Genomic DNA, 22,363 nt, shown 5'->3' on the forward strand with positions numbered 1-22,363 from the left:
AGTAAGAATGTCATTTCCTTTGAAAGCAGAACTTTGACGTGGGTTCACACTCCTGGCATGGGGGTAATTCCTCTGCTTCGGTTTGCTCTCTTCAATATTACCTACTGGGAGCAGATTCTAAAGATTTCTGTAAGCGTTAGTTATTGTTTGAGACATACGTAAGAACCTAAGGCTGGGTATTTGCTCCTGTATGTGCAGAAAGGAAGGGTGGTGTGGCATGGGACAGACACTCCATATCAACTTTCATAGCTAATGAGGGCAGCTGTATGACATAAAGCCAAGGTGGAAGAAGACAAATTATGGGCTGACTTTAAATGTAAAACCAGGTATCATGGAGTCTAATACCAATGTGCTCATCCATCACCTCTGCATTCTGACATCTTATAATTTATTTTGAGACACTTTTAATGAAACTGACCAACAGAAACTCTTAACATTATAATTCTAGAGTAAGTTAAAAGTATACCTCTTTTACTTCTTTCCAAAGAACAGATTCTTAGAAACCTGGATATTATGTATATCTATAATTTTACTCAGATATTTGGATGTTTAAGAATAATCACACCTTGCACTTGTGTAGCATTTTAAATTGCATTTTAAATTTTCATACATTTTTCTCATAGGAAAAAACTAATACCCATTTTTATTAAAAATTAGCTGGTATCTGTGAAGAAAGGTTAAGTGACTTGCTTAATAAATTAAAAAGACAAAACTCAGAATCTCAACCCAAGATTGAACTGTAGCATTCTTTCCATGCCATAATACGTGCGTCCATCATGAAAAGGAAGAAAATAATGACCAAATTTTAGAAGAACATACTTCATGTCAAAGCAAGGGGCTACATGACTTATGTTATCTTGTTTAATCTTCACAATTGTGGGATGCATATTATCTTCATTTTTTGACTCCAAGAAGTTAAAAACTATTAGAAATCATAAAACTAGCATAGAATTCAGGAACTGAACAAAACCAGGGATTCAAACCCAGGACTATGTCCTTTATATAATATATATGTTCTGAGTTTTCCTTATTTAAAATATTCAAAAGTCGTTTTATTGGACAAACTCCTTAGCAACAAATACGTATTCTAGTAGTCAACAAATATGTCTTTAGGGCCAAGGGAAAAAAAAGAAAAAAAGTAAAGGATTGATGCATACGGTAAAATAATATAATTTAATTTTGGTTCATTTCTCTTTTGGATTTGTAGATGAGGTGAGGTTTTTTCCGGGCTCACCTAAGCAGAAAATTTTAGCAAATAGCACATCACTGTAATGATTACAGAGCATTATTTATATTCTTCCTGTGCACTGGGCAGGGACTTATCATCTCATACATCATTTACAACTTGCTGCAGTGATTTCGGGGGGTGGGGGGACTTTCTGCTCCTTTAATCCAGCAGTGCTCCAACTTTTCCCCCTATGTTTTCTACAGGGTAGATAAGCTTTGCCTACTAATAAATCTCTCAGCCCTTGAAACTAGGAGGACCTTTTTTAAGTTAAGTTTGCAAGCCATGCATTCTTTTAAGAATTTATGCCTGGAATTTCAGAGAATGATCTAAGTTAACAATTTTACATAGTTTATGAAGAAGAGTAGCTTCTGACTTAGAATAAAGTGTGATCCATGAGTTTATTATGAAAAGGAAATAGTTTTAGTGACATCCCAAGTTTAAATGTAATTTAATATTAGTGGAATGTAAATTTTTAAAGTTTCATTTTTCTAAGTTTGGGGGATTTTAAAAATTGGATTAGAGAATACATTTTTTTCCTTCATTCATAGTCCCCAGTGTTAAAAAGTAAATTTTATTCTTTGTATTTAAGATATGCAGCATGATCCTAAGGGACACATATAGATAGTAAAAAGGTTACCAGGATGAAGGAAATTAGCACATTCATCATCTTACACAGTTTTTGTGGGTTTTTTGTTGTCAGGTGGCTGGGCAGTGGCACACGCCTATAATCCCAGTGGCTGGGAGGCTGAGATAGGAGGATTGTGGCTTCAGAACTAGCCTCAACAATGGTGAGGTGCTAAACAACTCAGTGAGACCCTGTCTCTAAATAAAATACAAAATAAGGTTGGGGATGTGGCTCAGTGGTCGAGTACCCCTGAGTTCAATCCTTGATACCCTCCCCCACCAAAAGAGAAAAGAAAAGAAAAAAAAAAGAGAGATGGCAGGGGAACTTGCTAACATATTCAGGAAATCTCTGAGTAGACAATACTTTTATATCCTAAAGTAATTCATAGCATCTCTGCTGCTATAAATTAGAGAACCAAAGCATAGGTCTAAGTTTACAAACAAAATTCTGTCCTTATGAACATTCACTGGTAGAAAGAAAGAAACATACACAATTTATAAAAATTAAAAGGATTTCCTGAATTCATACTGTAAACCAGGCACTATGTCTGACACCAGGGGCACTGGCAGAATAAAAAAAAAAAAAAGACTCTGGACCGCTCTTCACAAGAAATTCACAATAAGAGTTGTGGTGATAATGACAAATGACTGTGACAGGTAGCAGTTAGCTGAGGCTTAACTCTGCTGCAAGGTATTCAGTTTTCACAATACCATGAAGAAGATACTACTGTTTTCTACACTGTTTCCTCCTAATCTTTTTTTCTTTTTTATGAATCATGCTTTTATTTATTTATTTATTTTTTAATTTTAATTAGTTTTGTATTCTCATTTTACTCTGTTAAGAAAACTAAGGCAGAGAACCATTAAATAATGTGCTTACAGTTATAGGAGTTGGTTTTCTGACTCCAGATTCTGTGAGCTTAACCATTATCCTGTCTTTGAATGTCCCAGGAGTTTATGATGGACACTTCTACATAGAACCACATACATTAGTTGTATGGTAAAGAACATAAGTGTGATTTCACAATAATGAATATTTTCTGTAATAGTTTCATGTTCTCATGTACTAGCATACCTCTTGATGGAGAATTGTATTTATTTGTTGCATGTTAGTTCTTGCAAATATTAAATAATTTTATGTTTCTAACATTAAGCAAGCTTTCTCTGAATAATTACAAATGAAAAGACAAAGGATAAGGCAAAATTTTAATATGAAATATTAAAGTTTACTATTAGAGTGGGATAAAAATTCATTTTTCTTTTGCTCAAATTAAATTTGTGCTATTTCATGAAAATACATCCAAGGAAAAATGTAAATAAATTCAAGCTGAAAAGAATTGAAAAATGAATGTAGGTAATAAATGTTATTTCTTATGGTTTAGAAATATGTGTGACATTAACTTTCAAATGCCTACTGCTTTTTTCCTTTCTATAGAGAGTTATAGGCCTTGTTTAGAAAGTCATTATTGTCCTGCTCACTAAAAAGCATCAGTGATCACTTAATTATGTATGGTATTGTACTCAGTGCTATATGATAAATACTATATACACATGGTCCTTAACTTTTATAACCCAAGACTTTAAGAATGGTAGTGTTTACCAGTGTTACAATTGTTAAATGGTTAAAAATGCAAATATTAGAGTCTATATTACAGTATATTTAAGAAATTCTCATTACTAGTATTCTTTCATTTTCAGCATACTCTGCTAAAATACTGTGTGTACTGAAAGAAAAATGAAAAACATTTCATTCTAGAGCTCAAATCAAGATTTTCTTAAGAATTGTTCTGTTTCTATAAGAGCAATGCCTGGAATGGTAAGAAATTGAAGACACAAGTGATATAGAGGAGAATTTTAATTATGTTGATTATTTAGATACAGAATAGGAATTTCATATTGTTTATTCACTTCAACCCTTCCTAAGTCTAACTCAGCACCAAACTTTAATATAGGATTTAATGAGTAAAGATATTTGGTTTATTATCTATGGTTATAAACTATACATACTAGTGGTATAAAGGGAACTTGAGAATAACTGGTTTAAGTGAAGATTAAATTTCAGAATCAGAATTTATGCTTCTGCGTCTCATAAATCCTTCCAAGTAGTAAATATTTAATTTGTGAAATAATATTATACAATTAACAAAATTTGTGTTTATTAGAAAACTTCAGAATTGGAAAAAAAGATGAGAAAATAAGAAAATGTTAAGAATGAAACTTGTATATTAAATTCATGAAGTCAGAACTGCTGTCCATGATGGAGACACATGGATCCTCCTACCTTAAAGTGTGATAAGACTGGACAAAATGGTTTTTAACCACTTGAAAATAGGAAACACAGGAAGTTAACAAACTATGTGATCCTAAATTGCTGAGCTTACATTCAAAGGCATTTTTCAGGCTGTAGCGCTTGGGAGAAGGAATATAAACAGTAATGTTCTCAAATTAAGTAAATAGGGATTAGAGTTTGGGAAGTCCAAGATAGCTAGAAATAACAGAGCAGAGCATCAAGAAAAGAGGAATCTTCATATAGATAGAGACTTGTAGTCCTGTAAATGAGTGCCTTTAAATCTTTACTTTAGTTCTTATTCAAGTTTCACTGAGAATAAACTACCCATATTCAAAAAGAAAATACCAAACCCAAACCACTAAAACAGTTCCTAGTTGTCGCACAGGGCTGAGAATAATTTATCTTTCTGCCAGCAGAGCAAACGAGATGTTCAGGGAATCAAGTAGCATCATCACAAGAACATGGCCCTAGTAGTAGGGATAAATTAATACTAAAGATTGCTCCTAATGCATCCTAATAAGGCTTTAAAATAAAGATTGAAATAATCCCACTGATTTTAAGTAACTTAACTTAAAACATTATTCTTTAAATAAGTATAATAAAATCTAGAAACCAAGAATGTATGATCAAAATACCTGCCACTTATTAAACAAATACTAAACATGTGATGAAGCAGGGAAATTTTACCTGCAGCTCGACACATGGAATATAAACAGACCCAGAAACAACAGAGATGATTACATTAGCAGATAAGGAATCTAAAATAGGAATTTTGTATATTCTCCATCTATTTTGGAAATTGGAGAAACAACTGAATAGAATGAGGAGAATGATACAATATTTTTAAAAGAATCAACTGGATGTGATGGTGCATACTGTTAATCCCAGGTACTTGGGAGATTGAGGCAGGAGAATCACAAGTTTAAGGCCAGTTTGGGTAACTCAGAAAGATTCTCTCCCTAAAAATAAAAAAATAAAAGTCTGGAATGTGGCTCAGTGATAGAGCACCCCAAGGTCCAATCTTAGTACCACAAAATAAAGAATAAGTAAGTAATAAAAATAAAAAAGGATCACAAAGATCTCAAAATCTGAGATAAAAATCTTTTCTTGGTGAATTAGGAGTAAACTGGTCACAGTACAAGATTAGCAAATTTGTAAATATAGCCTTAAAAACAATTGAAATTAAACATAGAGCAAAACCACTGAAAAACATGACCAGAACATAAATGACTTACAAATTTATGTTCTGGTCATGTTTTTCAGTGGTTTTGCTCTATGTTTAATTTCAATTGTTTTTAAGGCTATATTTACAAATTTGCTAATGACTTACAAATCAATGTCAAGTAGCCTGACATTTGTGTCCAAGAAAAGGAAGGAAAGAGGGAGCATAAAATTATTTGCAAAAATTATGGCCAAAATTTTTCATAATTTCATGAAACAGTAAAACTAGGGACTCAAGGAACTCAGGATACTCCAAGGAGAATAAATACAGAAAAAGAAACTCAGGATATTATAACCAAATTACTGAGAAACAGAGATAACATAAAATTGTATGTGGGATAGGGGCAAACCAAAAGGGGCATATGCAGAGAATGACGGCCAACTTCTCATTAGACACTATGAAAACCAGGCAAATATGGAGTAACATCTTCTAAGTACTGACCAAAATAAATATGATAACTTACAGTTCCATTCCCTGAGAGGATAACTGTCAAAGGTAAAAGTATGGTATATTTTATAGCAGATGTGCACTACAATACAATAGGTAGCAAAGAAAAGTCATCAAGGAGAAAAAAAAATGATACCAGAGAGATTTGGATCTACACAAAGAATAGAGAGAAAGACAGTAAATATGTGAACAGAAACAGGTATTTCAAAAACTTCAACCTTTTAATTTCTTTAAGTACATTTACTTTCAAGCAAAAAATACTAGTGTATATTGTGGGTTGTGAAATATCGGTGTAGCACAGACTTGTAGATTAATGGAATGGGGTAGAGAACCCAGAACCCAGTTGATACTTGTGTTCAAATAACTTTGGAAACAAAGCACAAATTAATTTTATTCAGGAAAAGGTGTCTTTTCAGCATACTATGCAGGAATGTCTGGGCATCCAGATGCAAAAAAAAAAAAAAAGAAAAGAAAAAGGAAACGGCCTTTTTATTTACCATTTACCTCATACATATACGTAAAATTTAACTCAAAATAGATCATAGACCTTAATATATAATCTAAAAGATTCCACTATCATCTTTATACCAGAGTTAGTCTTTGACATTCTTGAAAATATTTAACTAGAAGAAATAAGAGACAAATTTAGAATATTTATATCACTGAGGATGTGCCAGAGGTTTCGAGTCCCAGTTGGTGAATAGTAATGATACCACTCAGATAGAAAATCTAAGAAGAGGTTTAAAAAACAAACAAACAAAAAATCACTTGAGATCAGACTGGGACTCCTAAACTCAAAGGACTTTAAGTGGAAATAGCTGATAGATATAGTTCTGGAGGTGGGTAGAAATGGATTTTAGACATTTTGGCAGAAAGATAATAGTGGAAGCTTTGAAGGAATGGATTACATCACCAGTGGTGGGGAGGAATAGGTTTTAAGAGAGTGATTTAGGCAATTGGGGTTCACATTAAAGCATTTTGAGTGAATAGGGGATGATGAGTCAAAAAATAAAACTAAAGAAGTTCAGTTGAGAAAAAGAGATGGAGCACAAGCAGTGAGCTCCATTGAGATCTTCACAGATAGACACTATAATTTGATACAGACTGGGGATGATACAGACCCACTTCATGTTAGGTCAAGTGCATGATGCATAGCTGCCCAGTGTCAGGTAAACTCCTGGACTGTTAAATATTCATTCCATTGACAGCATATAGCAATATATATCTATGAAACAATTAAAGCACATCGAATACAAAATAAACAGGATTCTTTCCTGCTGCATACATTATTAAGAAAGCCACAATCACTTACTAATGTCATTAGTTGATTCTGTATTGCAGATGGAATTGGACATTGTCTTGATATTTTTTTTCCAAAGAAAATGAAATTCTAAATAGAACAGGACTTAGTTTAATTTGTTGAGATTTCTAGTAAAAAAGTATTCTTAAATGAACATATTCTAACTTTTCCTCTATCATTCATACTCAGAAAAGTAGGAAGTTCTCTCCACTCATCCCTAGGAGAAGTAATTCTGAGTAGTTTAAACTTGTAGGTAATTTTGTGTTTTGCTTCAAAAAATAGTTATATGGGAATATGTGTTTGAAAAAAAAACATTTCCTTTTGAAGATAGCATTTATCTTTTCTTTATTTTTCAAACAGGTGAACTAGATATTCCTTGGTTCTGAATTTATTATTTTTACTGTATTGATAAGCTCATATATTAAGTAAATTTTTATCATAATATTTAGAGAGCTTTTCTTCTTGCTTTTAATACAGTACAAGCTGATCCAGAAAAAGAATAATGTTGGTGCAGGCCAATGGTGTAATGAATAACATGTCTGTATATGGATCAGAAGAGGAAAGGGGATTCAGAACACTCAGGCAACTACTCATAGACATGACCACACCTTTCCATTGACTTTACTTCTCTAGTGTCATCCAGTTGTAGGAACAACAGTATATGGATGTGTTGGGTTTAAATGACTATATTAATCTCCTCAAACTGATTTATGTCGACTATAAAACATACCAAGTTCTTCACTGGTCTACTTTTAATAAGTAGTGCTAATCTACAAAATTAAGATTCTTCAAGGCCACAGAGATATTGCAATGGATTATTTAATAAAATCTAATACAATATATAGTACCCTGGTGATTCAGAGAATTTCCAAGCAGTCTAATATATTAGTCAGTATAGGCACAAAGTAAAAAAACAGCTATTGTTGTTTTTAAGATTGTCAAGCATTGTATTCAACTATCCAAAGAAAATTCTGGATTGTATAATTGCAAGAATTTTCTGAATTATCTTCCTTCCCTTTGGTGGCAAATCAACTCAAATAAGATTTAGATAAATGAAGTGGAATCTCTGCTTGTGCATGCATGGGAAGGAAACGATTACTAGTATTGTAGAAGATTTCATTGGGTATGAATAGATATTCTGCTACATAGTAATTATAGGAATACTGTGGAGACTAGAGCTGTAGTAGCAGGAATTCAAAGAAGGCAAGCTGTTTTGTTCTAAAAATAAATCAAAAGAATTTATTGAAACTATCAACAGAGAAATAATTTGGTTAAAGCTGAATGGGAGTAAATTCACATTTTTCACTATTAAATTCACATTGATGAATATATCCAGGCAATGTGAAAAATTGTGCAAATAGCATATCTCCCCATTTTCCTGTAAATATACTGACTGGTTTGAATACTGTCTAGCCATATTTTTCCATCAGAACTTTTTTTTATATCTTCCACTCCCATTTGAACACTTAATTGCAAACATCATTGGACATTTCTTGTTCCTTTCCAATATAAATGGACCTTTTATTTTATGTTTTATTATCCAAAATATTTTTCAGTCTATTATTATCATATATCCATTTTTCCATATTTCTTATTTTCTTACCTTCTCAAAGTAGATTCAATATAACTAATATATTAATAGAGTATTTTAAATAGCCAATAAAATTTAGCAATGGTGGGCTGGGGTTGTGGCTCGGCAGTAGAGGGCTTGCCTAATACATGTGAGGTGCTGGGTTTGATCCTCAACACCACACACAAAAAAATAAATGAATAAAGTCATTGTGCCCATCTACAACTAAAAGAAAACAAAATAAAAATAGAAAAATAGCAATGGTTATGTCAGCATTGTAGGCACATTTGAGAAATGATGGATATTCAAAACATGTAGGGATTTGGAGTTAGGGAAGAAAGACAGGAACAGTTAGAGCAGGTGATGAGGGGACTGGAATAAGAAAAACTACTGAATTTTTAGGCAACTTGGGAATCTATTCCATTTGTGCTAACATAAGCAATTTGTGGTAAAACAGATTACCACACTTAGTTTTTTAACTGATTAACAAAGAGGTCAACTTCAAGGTCCCTTCCAGCTTACAGTTTTATGATCTATTGCAAAGAAGGAACTATGCAGATATAATACAGTCTTATTAGGCACTTGTTTTGCACAAGATTTAATGGAGTTTAATTGCTGACATTCACAACAAGAAGATTTAGAGATCATTTAGCAACCAGGAGTTAGACATGGCACTATTGACTGCATATTGAGAGTGCACCAAGAAATAATTACCTTGAGTTACAATATTGAAGTCGGCATTATATATAAGGATGCTGCATTAAATGGTGAGAATATCAATTATTATCCAAAATAACGCTACACATTATAGGGCCCCTTTCTAACAGATGACAAAGTATGACTCCATTAACAATGTGGGTCAATGCTTGACTTATGTCTGTACTCCTTCAACAGATTGTTAGGCCACATGCATGTTAAGTGTACTATAATACAGAGAATCAGTTACTGCATCCTTCGGTATATTACAGGGTGAAGCTCTTAAAACATTTCATCAGGAAACTGCAAAGTACAGCTGTAAAGTTCTTTACTGTTGGGAGGGTGTCATTACTATAGTACTTACTAAGTGTTTACCACCAGCTTGTAAATTCTACCATGCCAGGTTTCACAGTAACCTTGTTAACATTGAGCATTACTGAAACCATTTATTGGAGGAGACAGTTCAAGGGGTGGTAATTAGGAGCAAAAGGCAAATATTTTCATAGGGAAGACTGTTATGTCATCTCTACTACTGAGATTTGTTCATGATATTTAAAAATAATTACTCAGTATTTTTAAGATACATCTTTCTTTCTCTCTTTAGCCTTTAACCTTGCTTAAAATAGTAAATGTACATAGTCTGATTACATTTCTTCTTAAGATGTGTTTGGAATGACTTGAAAGGTGCAGCAGGTAGATGTTGCTCAAATGATTATCCCCAGTGAAATTCATCTCCAAAGACAGGGTTTGGAGCCAAAAGAGAAGAGGCGGAGGAGACAGATGGTGTTTATAGTGCCTTTTAAACCTCAGCATTAACTTTAAAACAGGAGGACTCGAGGCCTTGGCTGCATCCCAACACCAAACCATTTTCCATTGATTGGTATGAATCATTTTCTCTCCTTGGTGCCTGTTCTTTTTCTACCATCCACACCACTTAAGTACCAACAAATCTGCAATTGACCTTTCCATAGCTCTATACTGTGCTGCCTACCATGGTGTTTCTAATCCTTGTCAATTTCTTTCCAGACAGAGCTTTTTGTACATGCTTTCAAGGATCAGCTGGTGAGGAGTGCACTTTTAGCACTCTATACTGCAAGGCCAGGAGGAATCCTTACGAAACCACCCTCTCCTAGGAGCAAAGCAGAGGAGAGCTGTCCCGAGGACCAACCCCCACGGATGAAAAGGCAGGACTCCATACCGCATCATTCAGACTATGACGAGGAAGAGTGGGTAAGTCTTTGCACATCGCTTGCCTCTCACTGTTCAAACCTGAGAAATAAAGGACGCATGATAAGAGAGCTCTGTTTTTCATTAAAAAAAAATATTAAGGAACAGTCATGATGCATATTGTGGAACAACAAGTCACACTTTGCCTTAGGGGCAAGTTATATTTGGAAGTTATATTACTGATCAAATTAATGTGATATAGGAGTACATTGGTTAGCAAATAAATCATATTTATAACCAAGACTATGCCATCAAAGCAAAGATATCATAATTACAAGATCCTATGCTACTTTTCTCCTTTATTGCAAAGCTATATAAAAATATTAGAATTGTTTTTCAGAAGAAGTGTCAAAAATCATCCACGTTACCATGACTGGGATGCAACAAGTATTTCCATGTTGCAACCCCGTGTTTCACTTCTGGGCATACTTTTAAAAAATATATTCATATTTAAGTGATAGTGGACATAAAGATCTTTTAGACCCTTCTTGCTCGTGATTTTATGATTGAAAAGAAGATGTTGCTGCAGGTACTCTAAAATTCATATGCTCCAGATAAGCATTTGAAAAAAAAGATATGTAATAAAGGTGAATAAGTAAAAGAAGCAACGTAGTAAGAAGAACTCCAGTAGAGTAGAATAGGACAGGAGGGACATGAAAAGGCAGGTGGCAGGAGAGAGGTATGTTATTATGGAGTCAAAGCATATTAATTTTCCAAAAACCTTCCAAAGTTGTATGCATAGTTGTACACACACACACACACACACACAAAGAGAAACCCTGTATCATATGTTTAACAATGAGAAAAAAAACTGGGCCAGCTATATTAGATGTGAAGCTATTGCCAGTCTAGAATTTAAGTGTTTAGGGAATGAACTATTTGAGCAGCCATGATCTCCCCAAAAATCTTGCTATCTGAGGGACCACAAGGTGATGCCTGCTCTTTCTCTGTAAAAAATTTCAATCACAGGAAACACAGAGCTTGGCTTCAAGAGGTAAATAAATGCTGAATAAGTGTTGTTGCTGACTAAGATGGCGTTTCTCCTGCTGAAGCATTTTCAAAAGAGCAAATCTAATATTTCCCCTTTTATCTGCACTTTCTTCAATTTATTCACAGCTCCAAGGCGCGCATACCTCTTAACCTCTCTGAAGTTCAATTTTCTCAACTATGAAATGAAAATAGCACCTGTTCTGCTTACCTCTCAGGATGGTCGTGAAATAAATTGTTTACCTGTGCAATGATGCTGTATTAACTGGATAGGTCCAGGAAAATGCATTGCGTTCCTTCAACATTATTATTATGTGTTTTTTTAAAGAAATGTGAATTATATAATCCTATTAGGAGAATCAAATCTGTCCTTTGAGAGAAGTGGGGAGATTGGGTACAGATCATAAAATGTGGATTGTGAATTTTAAACAGTTTGGGTAAATAGGGGAAACAAGTTATATCTCATTTAATTAAATAGAGAGTGTTAACCTTTTGAGATAAAAATTACCATTTTGTGTTAAAAATTGGGTATGTTTTGTTTTTTCATTTTACCCCCCTTGTAATATGCAATCCCTCTCCCACACCCCAACTTCTTCCTTCTGCTCAAAATTGTTCCTCTTCTTCTTCTCTCCTTGTTTTCTTTTCTTTGGATAATTTTTGAGAATGTGAGTCTCCTAGGTATTTCAAATGGGAAGGTAAGTAATTCTGTGAGTAGAAGTTAATAATTCAAGAAAATACATATATAAATAGATACATAAATATGCAACAGTGAAGCCTGCTATTGGTTGCAATTATAGTGCATCAATAAAAAGTCATCTTAAATCAAAATAATAAAAAAGGAAAAGGGGATGAGGTGTACTTTTAGAAGGGATTGCAATAGTTGCCTCATGGAGAGGTGGTTGGTGTGTCTGCGTGTGATTATTACTTATTTACTTTTTAAATTGCTTTAGGCTTTTAGGAGTCAGAGAAGTGATTACTAATGGAGCAGGATACTTACAAGAGAAGGAAGAGACTCAGTTCTTGGAGTCCTAGGCAAAAGTGCTCTTTTCTGCTGAGGCTGCAGGCACCATGTGAAGAAGGACTCTGGTGGGGGCGGGGTGGCTTTTATTCTGTCCACAGAAAGGACTCATTTGCTAAGAGAAGGTGATGAGAAGAACGGAAAGTGGAGAGTGGGGAGTTTCAAGTGTGCACCAAAGAAATGGGAGGTTGAGCTTATTAGCAACATTTGGAAAACCTGGGAAGAATCTCAGTGCTTGTCAAGAGTGAGCCTGGTCTGCCTGGTATTTGCTCACCTCCCCGCTTCTCTTGGGAATACTTGAGTATTTTTTTTTTTTCCTAGAGCTGGTACTAGGAAAAAAAAATATCTTCCAGAGGAAAAAGTTTTCCTATTTTTTTTTTTTGCAGTTAATGACTGATTGACCAGTTTCTCTTGGTTTCCTTCAAAGGCAAAATAACTATAGAGTGATAATGAAGGTCCCGACCTTTTCTCTCTGCACCTTCCTTCATATCATTTCTGCATCTCTTTCAGAATCCAGTGTTTCTAGAAAGCATGTTGTCTAAATTAACCTCAATTACAGGAAACGCTTTCCCACTCCAAAAAGTTAATTCTGACTCTCTCATCTTAGTATAATTTGCTTTATTTACAAACAATATTAAGTTTGATTGTTCTATAAGATTCTTACTGATTTCCATAGCAACCACTTTCTATTGAAAAAAAAAATGCCTTTGCCAAGGGATGGAAATCCCTTTTAAAAAGACAGAAACAATTTTGCCAGAGTCATAATCATTTCAGATTATTTTCAAAGTTTTATTCAACTTTGACACAATGAGTAAATCCAAAGAAACTGTAGCTAATTGAAAATTGGAGACTGTGCCATTAAATGAATTGGAGATAGAGCCTTGTGTGTATTTCCTTTTCTTAATTAGTTGTTAGAAAAGTTTCAGCACGGATTACAAATCTAGTCAACTTCTAGAAGTAGTTCAGTGTTTTAAATTAGTGTAATTGGGTTTCTGTGATATATGAAAATATTCTCTGGTTATGTTGGCTTAGGTTTGTACATAAGAGTACAGTAGTTCCCTTTTTGTAATTCTTCATTTTACATAATTTCTGTTCTTGGCTATAAAAATTTCCTAGCTTGAATAACTGCCTTTATTCTTGTATAAATATTTTGCAATTGAGTTCATGTTAGTAAATGACTCTTGTGTCTTGTCCTCCTTATACATCTAACAACCTTTCTTTTCTGGTCAGGAAGAAGAATCATTGTTAACTCTAAATTGTTTGAGGCTTCTCTGTTGTTTTGTTGACAAAGTTGATGACATATGAATCTGGACAATAATTATCTAGTCAATATGGTAGAGATTGAAACTAAAATGAGTGCTTACAAAAGTGCTTGTTATTTGCTGAATTTTACTTAGTAAATGATTGAGTGCTTTAAAGGTTTGTTTTCCTTAAAAAGTTAGTAAACAATTAAACTGCAAAGGATTATTTGGGATTCTATGACAATCTGTACCAGGAAATAGGCTTGAATGGAGTTCTTCATCTTCCAGCTGGTAAAAATGAAATATCACATTTATTTCTCTTCATCTCCACACCAGATGCTTCCAGCAGCTGGGATTCCAAGATTAGTTTGTCCAAAGTATGAAGGCATGTCATCCAACCAAACTATTAGGTTGACCCAGTTTTTGTGGCTTCTAGTAATTATGCTATTCTCTGCAACACTGTGATTTAATTTCAACATTACATTGATAGGCTTGGGGCTAAATCTTCCTATCCCTATTCAAATAAATTGTTTAAAACATAAGCTTCTGATCCTTTATATTCTGATTCATTCTAGCAAAGTGCACCACATTGAAAGCTATTCTTATTATTTAGTCATATCCCAAATGCATTTTTTAATTGAACTGCGTTTCTGTATTAGACCACAGTTCAACATCTCAATTACCCAATTAAGTCCCTCATTTATGTTGCAAACATGAATCAGATTGTGAATCTTAGTCTGCATTCATTTTGGGGGGGGATTGAATCCAGGGGTGCTTAACACTGAGCCACATCCCTAGACATTTTTCATATTTTATTTAGAGACAGGGTCTTGCTAAGTTGCTAAGGCTGGCTTTGAACTCAGGATCCTCCTGCCTCAGCCTCCCAAGATGCTGGGATTACAGGCATGTGCCACTGCACCTGTCTTAGCTCCATTCTTGAGCTAGGAGAACATTTTCTCTTTTTGATTACAGTAAATGTGTTCATGTCACATAAGGGCAATGGATAACCCACATGGACCTATAATAATTTTTCAATAATTGTATCAAATTTAGAAAAGTAGCATAAACTCAGAGCAATACTTACATCAAACACCTTGTTAATAAAGTCCATATATTACCTGAACATGCATGAGGCTTTTCTATAATCACTTTCCCCTTCAGAAAGGACAGGGAGAAGGAGGCCAGTAGTTCCCTATATGACAACTGAATGTAGTCTACCATCTATTTTCTTGATGGATGAGAAACATTCCTTGACTTCTCCAGTTCATTTCACCCTCAAGAAATGTGCTTGGAATACTTATCCCATATTAGATTCCAGAAAAGGTGATTAAGCAAAGTTCATGACTGTCCATTAAAATGCACAAATGTTCTATTAAAGAAAAGAAACCCCAAATGAGATTTTTATGTGCATGCATATTCATGAAATCCTGCCTGTTTCTAGATTTCCCACATGCAGTTAATACTTTCACCTTCAGTTCACTGTTTTATAGCACTTAACACAGTGTTCATACTGTCTAGTTCAAGGTATTTTGCAGTTAATGTAGGAACAGGTGAAAGGACAGATTTGTGGAACCAACAGCTCATCCTCCAAGTCCACCTGTGTGTTTTTTTTTTTAAAGAGAGAGTGAGAGAGGAGAGAGAGAGAGAGAAAGAATTTTTAATATTTATTTTTTAGTTATTGGCGGACACAACATCTTTGTTGGTATGTGGTGCTGAGGATTGAACCCGGGCCGCACGCATGCCGGGCGAGCGCGCTACCGCTTGAGCCACATCCCCAGCCCCCTCCACCTGTGTTTTAATAGAGAAATTTTATTCCAAAAAGGTGATGGTGAGTTTCCTGTGGTTTTAAGTTGAATGTCATCACCTCACTTTGGCTATTCTCCTGTCTCTTACAATACCTGGTTCAATGTCATACATTTTGATAACTGCACAAATTTGCATATAAATACTTTTGAAATGTATAATCACATTCAAAATAAGCACCCTCAAACTTTAATATATATTATTGGAAATAATGAAATATTATTTCTCAATAGAAATCTTTGAAAGTCCAAATTTGGTGACTAAGTAAAGGAAATGCTGAGGAATATATAGAGAGATTATTGACTGGATATATTAGGATACATACAGTTAAAAAAATCTTTGAAAATGGTTGTATGTAACATACTCATAACATTACCTAGGTCAACCAGTTGTGCTTGTATATAATGATGTGCAGATAACATTTTATTATCAATTTAAAATTAAAAGCTTCAGTTGATCAGTGGGATTTTTTCCACTTGTTATTAAACAAATGTTCACTAAAATAAAACCTTCAGTATGATGTGGCATTTATTAGGATCTATTCAGTCATTCAGAGAAGGAACCTGGCTCCAACTTCAATTTGAGGATGCACATAATAAAAACTTCTTATGGTTGTTTCATAATATAATATGCTTCTAAAGAGCATAATATTAATCAGTCAACAGATACTAAGTATAAATTGTATGCTACAACATATAGGTGCTTCATTGGAACCTGAGCTTAATAGCAATATGAAATTTAAGTGAGATGACTAGCAGTCATAAAACAAGCAAACATTGAAATGTATTTCAAGACCCCATATGGTGAAATGATCAATATTAAAATGTCAAAAACATTCAGAGAGGTTACCTGAGAGTTGGAAAGGATGAAGGAACCGTCCTTTCCCTTCCTTCTCTCTTTCATTCATTGATTTATTTATTCTCATCTTGTTTATATCCTGGTGAGTGAGTAGTAGAACCTGAAAATAAAAGGATGAATGGATAATCCTTCTCCTTATAGAGTCCATTCTTTATTAGAAATAAATGGCATAAAGAGCATGTAATGCAGAGAGAGAGTAACATGAATAATTCATGGACATGGGTGAGCCTTGAACAGAAAAGAATTTAGATTGATAGAAATAAGGGAGAAGTTATTCTAGGCTTAAAAATTAGCCTGTCATGATACAAATATTAGTTTCTCCAAAGTTTCTTTCAAGTTTTGATCTTTAGCACTGAGCAGGCATATAGCAAATGCCTGGTAAATATGGGTTGATCTAATTTAAGAGCATGTCTTTAGGACAGCAAGAGATCTGATCTGAATGAAGTTTTAATTTTGAAGACTAAGGAGAAATAGGAATTATCTAATTTTACGCTATGAGGCGCCTCTTGGCTGAGAGAAGAATGTGATAGCAGCTGCAGCATTAAGACTACTTTTGACCAGGAGTGATAAAATAGACATATCGATCAATGAAGGTGAACATGGCACTCAGGCATAGACCTGACAGTATGAAGCTAATAACGTAGGTCTGAGCAGGATCCAAACCAGGAGCTCATGGGGAGGTCACCTCTGGACAAACAGTAGCTAACTATCCGAGTCCATTTGTGTGACTAAGGACTGAATGTCAGAATAAGAGGAGTAGATTTGAACTGAGTGTGAAGTGAAGGTCAAGGCTTTTAACATGAGCAACTAATGAAATCAAAGCAGAAAGATGAATAGGAAGTAAAGATTGGCAAAGCTCTTTTAATTCTGATAGATCTCAGAAGTCCATGTTAAGTAGATGTGTGTGTGTGTGTGTGTGTGTGTGTGTGTGTGTGTGTGTTTTGAGTGCTATGTAGCTTGGAACATCCATGTACTAACTGGACCATAGAATATTTAACATGCAACTTCTTTTACCTACCTGTCTTGATAAAGTTAGGGTTCATAGAGAAGAGCTATCAAGCTGTTAAAGGAATAAAGACTTGCAGCGTTAAGGAACTTGGCCAGTATAGAACAAATTGCTCTCCTTCAGCTCAAGGAAAAACCAAAGCTCCTTTATAAAGATGGGATCAGCTTTGTTAATTCACTGACTATTTCTAATCAAAGACCTCTAAAATTGATAATGGCAAGTGGGAAATTATTCATGGAAATACATATCTGACAGGGCTATTTTGGATCTCCATATCAGCCCTGGTTCCATCTTCACATACTTGCTAATCAAAATTTGGCCTTAGAAAAGTTGATCAGCTAAGCATTACTGAAATTTCCTTTTGAAGTTAACTGCTGATCCAAAGCACTCAGGATTTCTCTTGAATACCACCAAGTTCATAAACATGTGACGTGCTGAGTAAGCACTGTGACCCCTATCCTAACCAACTCTGCCAACTGTCAGGGCCCCCTGGCTACTTACTGATGCATCCATCAAATTTTTGCAGGTGTGTCCTTGGACTTGACATTTATGTTCACTTAGATCCGAACCAGGAAATAAATTATGGCCTAGACCACACCTGACTTAGAATGGAATAAATATTACAACTAGTTCCTCACTCATTTTGTACCCTCAGTAACCAGAAAAGTTTACAGCCACTTCACCTTTCCAAGGAGGTGATATGAAAGTTCCATTAAGGTTAAAAACATTGATTAAAATTAAGCCTCCATAATAAAGGTTACACTGGGACCCACTAATGTTCCATTGCTCCTTAGCACAGCCAGAGGCTCAGCAGGGTATTGGCTGCTATTTCTGGGGAAAGGCCCATCAATCTTGTGTGTGGTGTGTGTGTGTGTATGTGTGTGAGAGAGATAGGTAATGGTCATTTTTAACCCTCTCATGGGGCAGAAGAGCTAAACAGGATGGGGAGGCTAATCCTACTTCCTCAGGCTAAAGAGAAGGTGGAGGTCTAGAGGTCCCTTATTCTTCAGGCTCCTGGACTCCCATTGTCTTCTCCCTAACCAGCCTTCTTCAGCATGGGGGCTGCCTCACTGAGTAGACCCAACAATTCAATCAAGAAGAATTTGAGCTGGCCTTGTGAGTAATAGTCATCAGAACGAGAAGGTGTAATTGCTGGTTATTGTCCTTTGTGCATGTTTTCACAGAGATGTAAAGAAACTGGCTTACTTGGAAAAAAACTCAGATATTCAAGATTCCCCTTCAAGCATCTTGCCCACCTATCCTTGAATATCCTATTTTCAAAGTAATGGACCACCTTCTACTCAAGGCTCTTAGTTAACTGAGTTATTATCTTTCCTCCTGTAACTTTTAATCTGTTTTCTGTTCCAGTCACTTGAATGGACTTGAGGCCTTGATCCTCTGTAAATGTTGGCCATTTATATTCCTTGACCTATGCTGATGGTCCCTGAAGCCACGGTAACCCAGTAGGCACTGCTCCATCCCTGTTACTGGGACACTCTTGGACTCACACTTATGGGTACATCTGACCAGTGTGTTCATATTGTAGAGTCATTGTTAAGTCTAGGAGCTGCTGCCAGACTCATTTTCAAGTCTCAGATAACTTATCCTCATCTTACTCCTGCAAAATGACACTCCCCTCTCTCTGACCTTCCTGGCCCCTCCTTCTGACTCTTCCTTCGAGAGAATCAAGTCTTTGGAGTCCAAAAGTTTGTATTTCTAGAACATTCCTAACATTTTAGTGTTGAAAATAGTTATTCTACCTCTTTGACCCTAAGTCTCTTCATTTCCCTAAAGACTAAGTCAATGATATTAAGCTCATTTGGCAGTTTTTAAAGGTTAAATTAGCCAATATGCATATGTCAGATGAATATAGACACCAGCTCTTCTTCTCTGGAGTCACCTCACTCCTCCTTCTTCTTGCTTCCTCCCTCCTTCTCTGCCTTTTTTCCTTCCTTTCTTCCAACAAAAGTCATGGAGAACCAGGCCCTTTGTCTACAGTGTGAATAGAATTCTCAAATCGTACATAGTCCAGCCTGAGAGACAAAGGCACAAATCAATAACTTTAATCTATTCTGAAGAGGCCATTAAAGAGAAGGAGGCAGTGTACCAAAGCTGAGTTCTCTCACCATCTCTTTTCCAAAGATAAAGAATAGGGTGAGTCTGCCAGTATATAGGTGTGAATTTCACATTATCTTTTAACTCCTTTATGTTCAGGCTCTTGGGAACATCATTAAGAGCAGTTGATCCATCCTTGATATTGCTCTCCATCAGGAAGGCAGCATGAAACATTACTTTTGGCATTTGTTCAAAATATAAAGTTCCTTTCAACACTGGCAAAAGAAGAGCATTGAAAACATATCTCATGTACAAAGCTAACCTGGAAAACTGAGGAGAATCTCCTCCTCCTTTTCTCTCCCAAGTAAGCGTTTTTGTTCCCAGGATTAGCTAGACTGGTGCTGGATTTTTCAATTGAACCACCTTAAAGATGCAGTTGGTAGTCGGTAGTCATTCAGTCGTATTCTGAATAAAGATCAAGTTGGCTATTGGGTTTGGAATGTGAGAGCCCAGTGTGAGTGATGCCTGGCCCTCAGGCTGTCTGCCCGTCCTCCCCCACCTCTCCTGCACAGGTGAGCTCCCTTAGCCCTCCTGGTTCCTGGCTCAGAGGTACCTCCCTTCATCTTGTCAGACAGTAGGAAGAGGGTGACATGCTCCACAGAATGTGATCAGGGTCTTCATTTTCTTGAAGTGCTTTCAGTTTTGGGAGGAAAGATCTCCTTTCAAGGGAAGGATTTTTATAATCTTTTGCGATTCATACCATACTTCCCATTCGGGGTTATACGATGAGGGAAAGAAACTTGACTCATTTAGGGAAGCCCATAAAGCTGGATAAAACTGTGTAAAAATGTAATGATTTTTTTCCAAACACTTTGCTAGAAATCATGCTGTGACACTTGGTTCCTACCACAGCATGGTGAGGCAGGTGGAGCAGGAATTATCTTACCAAATTATAGAGGAGAAAACTCTGGTTCCCCAGAGGTGAAGTGCTTGCCCCAAAGTCTCCTAGTAGCATCTCACATGAGGACCTCAGAATTACCTTTCCTAACTTTCCTTTGCTTTTCTAAAACCCCCCATTACTTCCTCAGCTCAACTGTGTGACTACCCAGACCTACATTTGTTTTAATATGGTTGAATTATTCAACTAACTTAGTCATTATAAGAGACAAGCATCAAATAATGTAAATTCCACTAAGTTCTCTCTCCCTAGATTTATCCTCTCCCAAATTAGTTTACTTATTTACAAACTAGCGAAATTAACTTAGGTGATAAATATACATTTTGGGGGAAAATATACAAACCACCAACGACATACTATATTTGAGTTTGTCTTTATATTTAATGGTACTCCAGGTGCCTAAAATAGCTCTAGGACAGAGAAGGTGCTCACTGAAAGATTACTCTGTGCCATAATGCTGGGAAAGGCCCAGAAATCCATCTGGATCTTTAATCTGGAGATAGGGATGAGAGAGTCAGTGCCTTCATCTAATTCAAGTGCAAAGAACAGTGAGGAAGGAAGCCAGGGGTGATAGACTTCCATCTAGATAACTATGTTTAAAATGTCTATTTAAAAAAAATCATGAGGACAAACACGGTGGCACACACCTGTAATCCTGACAGCTTGGGAGGCTGAGGCAGGAAGATCCCCAGTTCAAATTTAGCTTCAGCAATTTAGCAAGGCCCTAAGCAACTTGGTGAGACCTTGTCTCAAAAAATAAAGAAGGACTAGGGACGTGTCTCAGTGGTTAAGCACTGGGGTCCATCTCTGGTCCCCCAAAATAATAAATAAATAAGTTAATGCAATTTTTATGAATCAAAGAATTCAGTTTGGTGCATCACCCTAAACAAATATGGGTACTAATCTGAAGATTAGTGACCCAGAGACTTCTTGGTCATGCGGGACACTTCCTAGGAAGTAAATCACACCAAATGACTTAGAGGTTTTGAGACTTGATGTGGTCAGAAGCATATGATAAGCTTGTCAAAATTTTAATTTATATGGCTGGGGCTGCAGTTCGGTTGATAGAGTGCTTGCCTGGTACATGTGAGGCACTGGGTTCGATCCTCACCACTATATAAAAATAAAATAAAAGCACTGTGTCCATGTACTATAAAAAATATTAAAATTTTTTGTTTTAATTTACACTGATGTGTTCCCAGTGGTTCTGATGGACTCTGTAGACCCCAGGGATCTGCTTATTAATCTGCTAGGCCATTCTGTTAGAGGTGGTCTGAAGGCCAGCCACACTTTCAGGATTTTGTGGTATCTAGAGTAGTCAAATTCATAGTTACACGAAACTATGATGGTTGCCAGGGATGGGGAATTCATGCCTGAGTGGTGCAGAATTTTAGTTTATGCAAATGAAGATATCTGAAAAAGGATAAGAGGTCATGGTTACACAAAAATGTGATTATAATTAATGGTAGTGAACTATATACATAAAAATGGTTAAAATAGCAATTTTCCAATTATCTATGAGGACCACTTTTTAAAACAGGATTTGTAATGCAAGAGCTAGCTATTCTTTAAAAATACTGCTGTATCTTTGCTCTATCTTTCTTACTAAGTGTTGATAAAGATAACAGGTATCTCTAGTTTCAACTGTCATAATTTGTACTCAGTGATGGATTAATATTTTATAAGTTAATCATCTCTATATGACAGAGCAAAAATAATGGACTCACTAAAAGAGATTGAGGAAAACTTTATTTGGGCTTTATCCAGAGAAAATGGATTTCTTGTATATCCACAGTCTGACCTAATGAATGAGAGAATCTCAGCGAGTTCCTC

General features: G+C 35.6%; 1 protein-coding gene across 6 annotated transcripts in view; it reads left to right on the forward strand.

Moving 5' to 3' along the window:
* The window catches only part of INPP4B (inositol polyphosphate-4-phosphatase type II B), a 777,385-nt gene that overhangs the window by 634,385 nt on the left and 120,637 nt on the right, over positions 1-22,363 (forward strand). For all 6 annotated transcript variants that reach the window (XM_081304010.1, XM_081304015.1, XM_081304012.1 and 3 more), the window contains one exon: positions 10,404-10,607. In XM_081304010.1, coding sequence (XP_081160136.1) covers positions 10,404-10,607 — 204 coding nt within the window. The remainder of the gene's footprint in view (positions 1-10,403; positions 10,608-22,363) is intronic.

Source organism: Spermophilus citellus, assembly GCF_964194105.1.
Source record: "Spermophilus citellus genome assembly, chromosome: 8".
In the NCBI taxonomy this organism is placed as follows: Eukaryota; Metazoa; Chordata; class Mammalia; order Rodentia; family Sciuridae; genus Spermophilus; species Spermophilus citellus.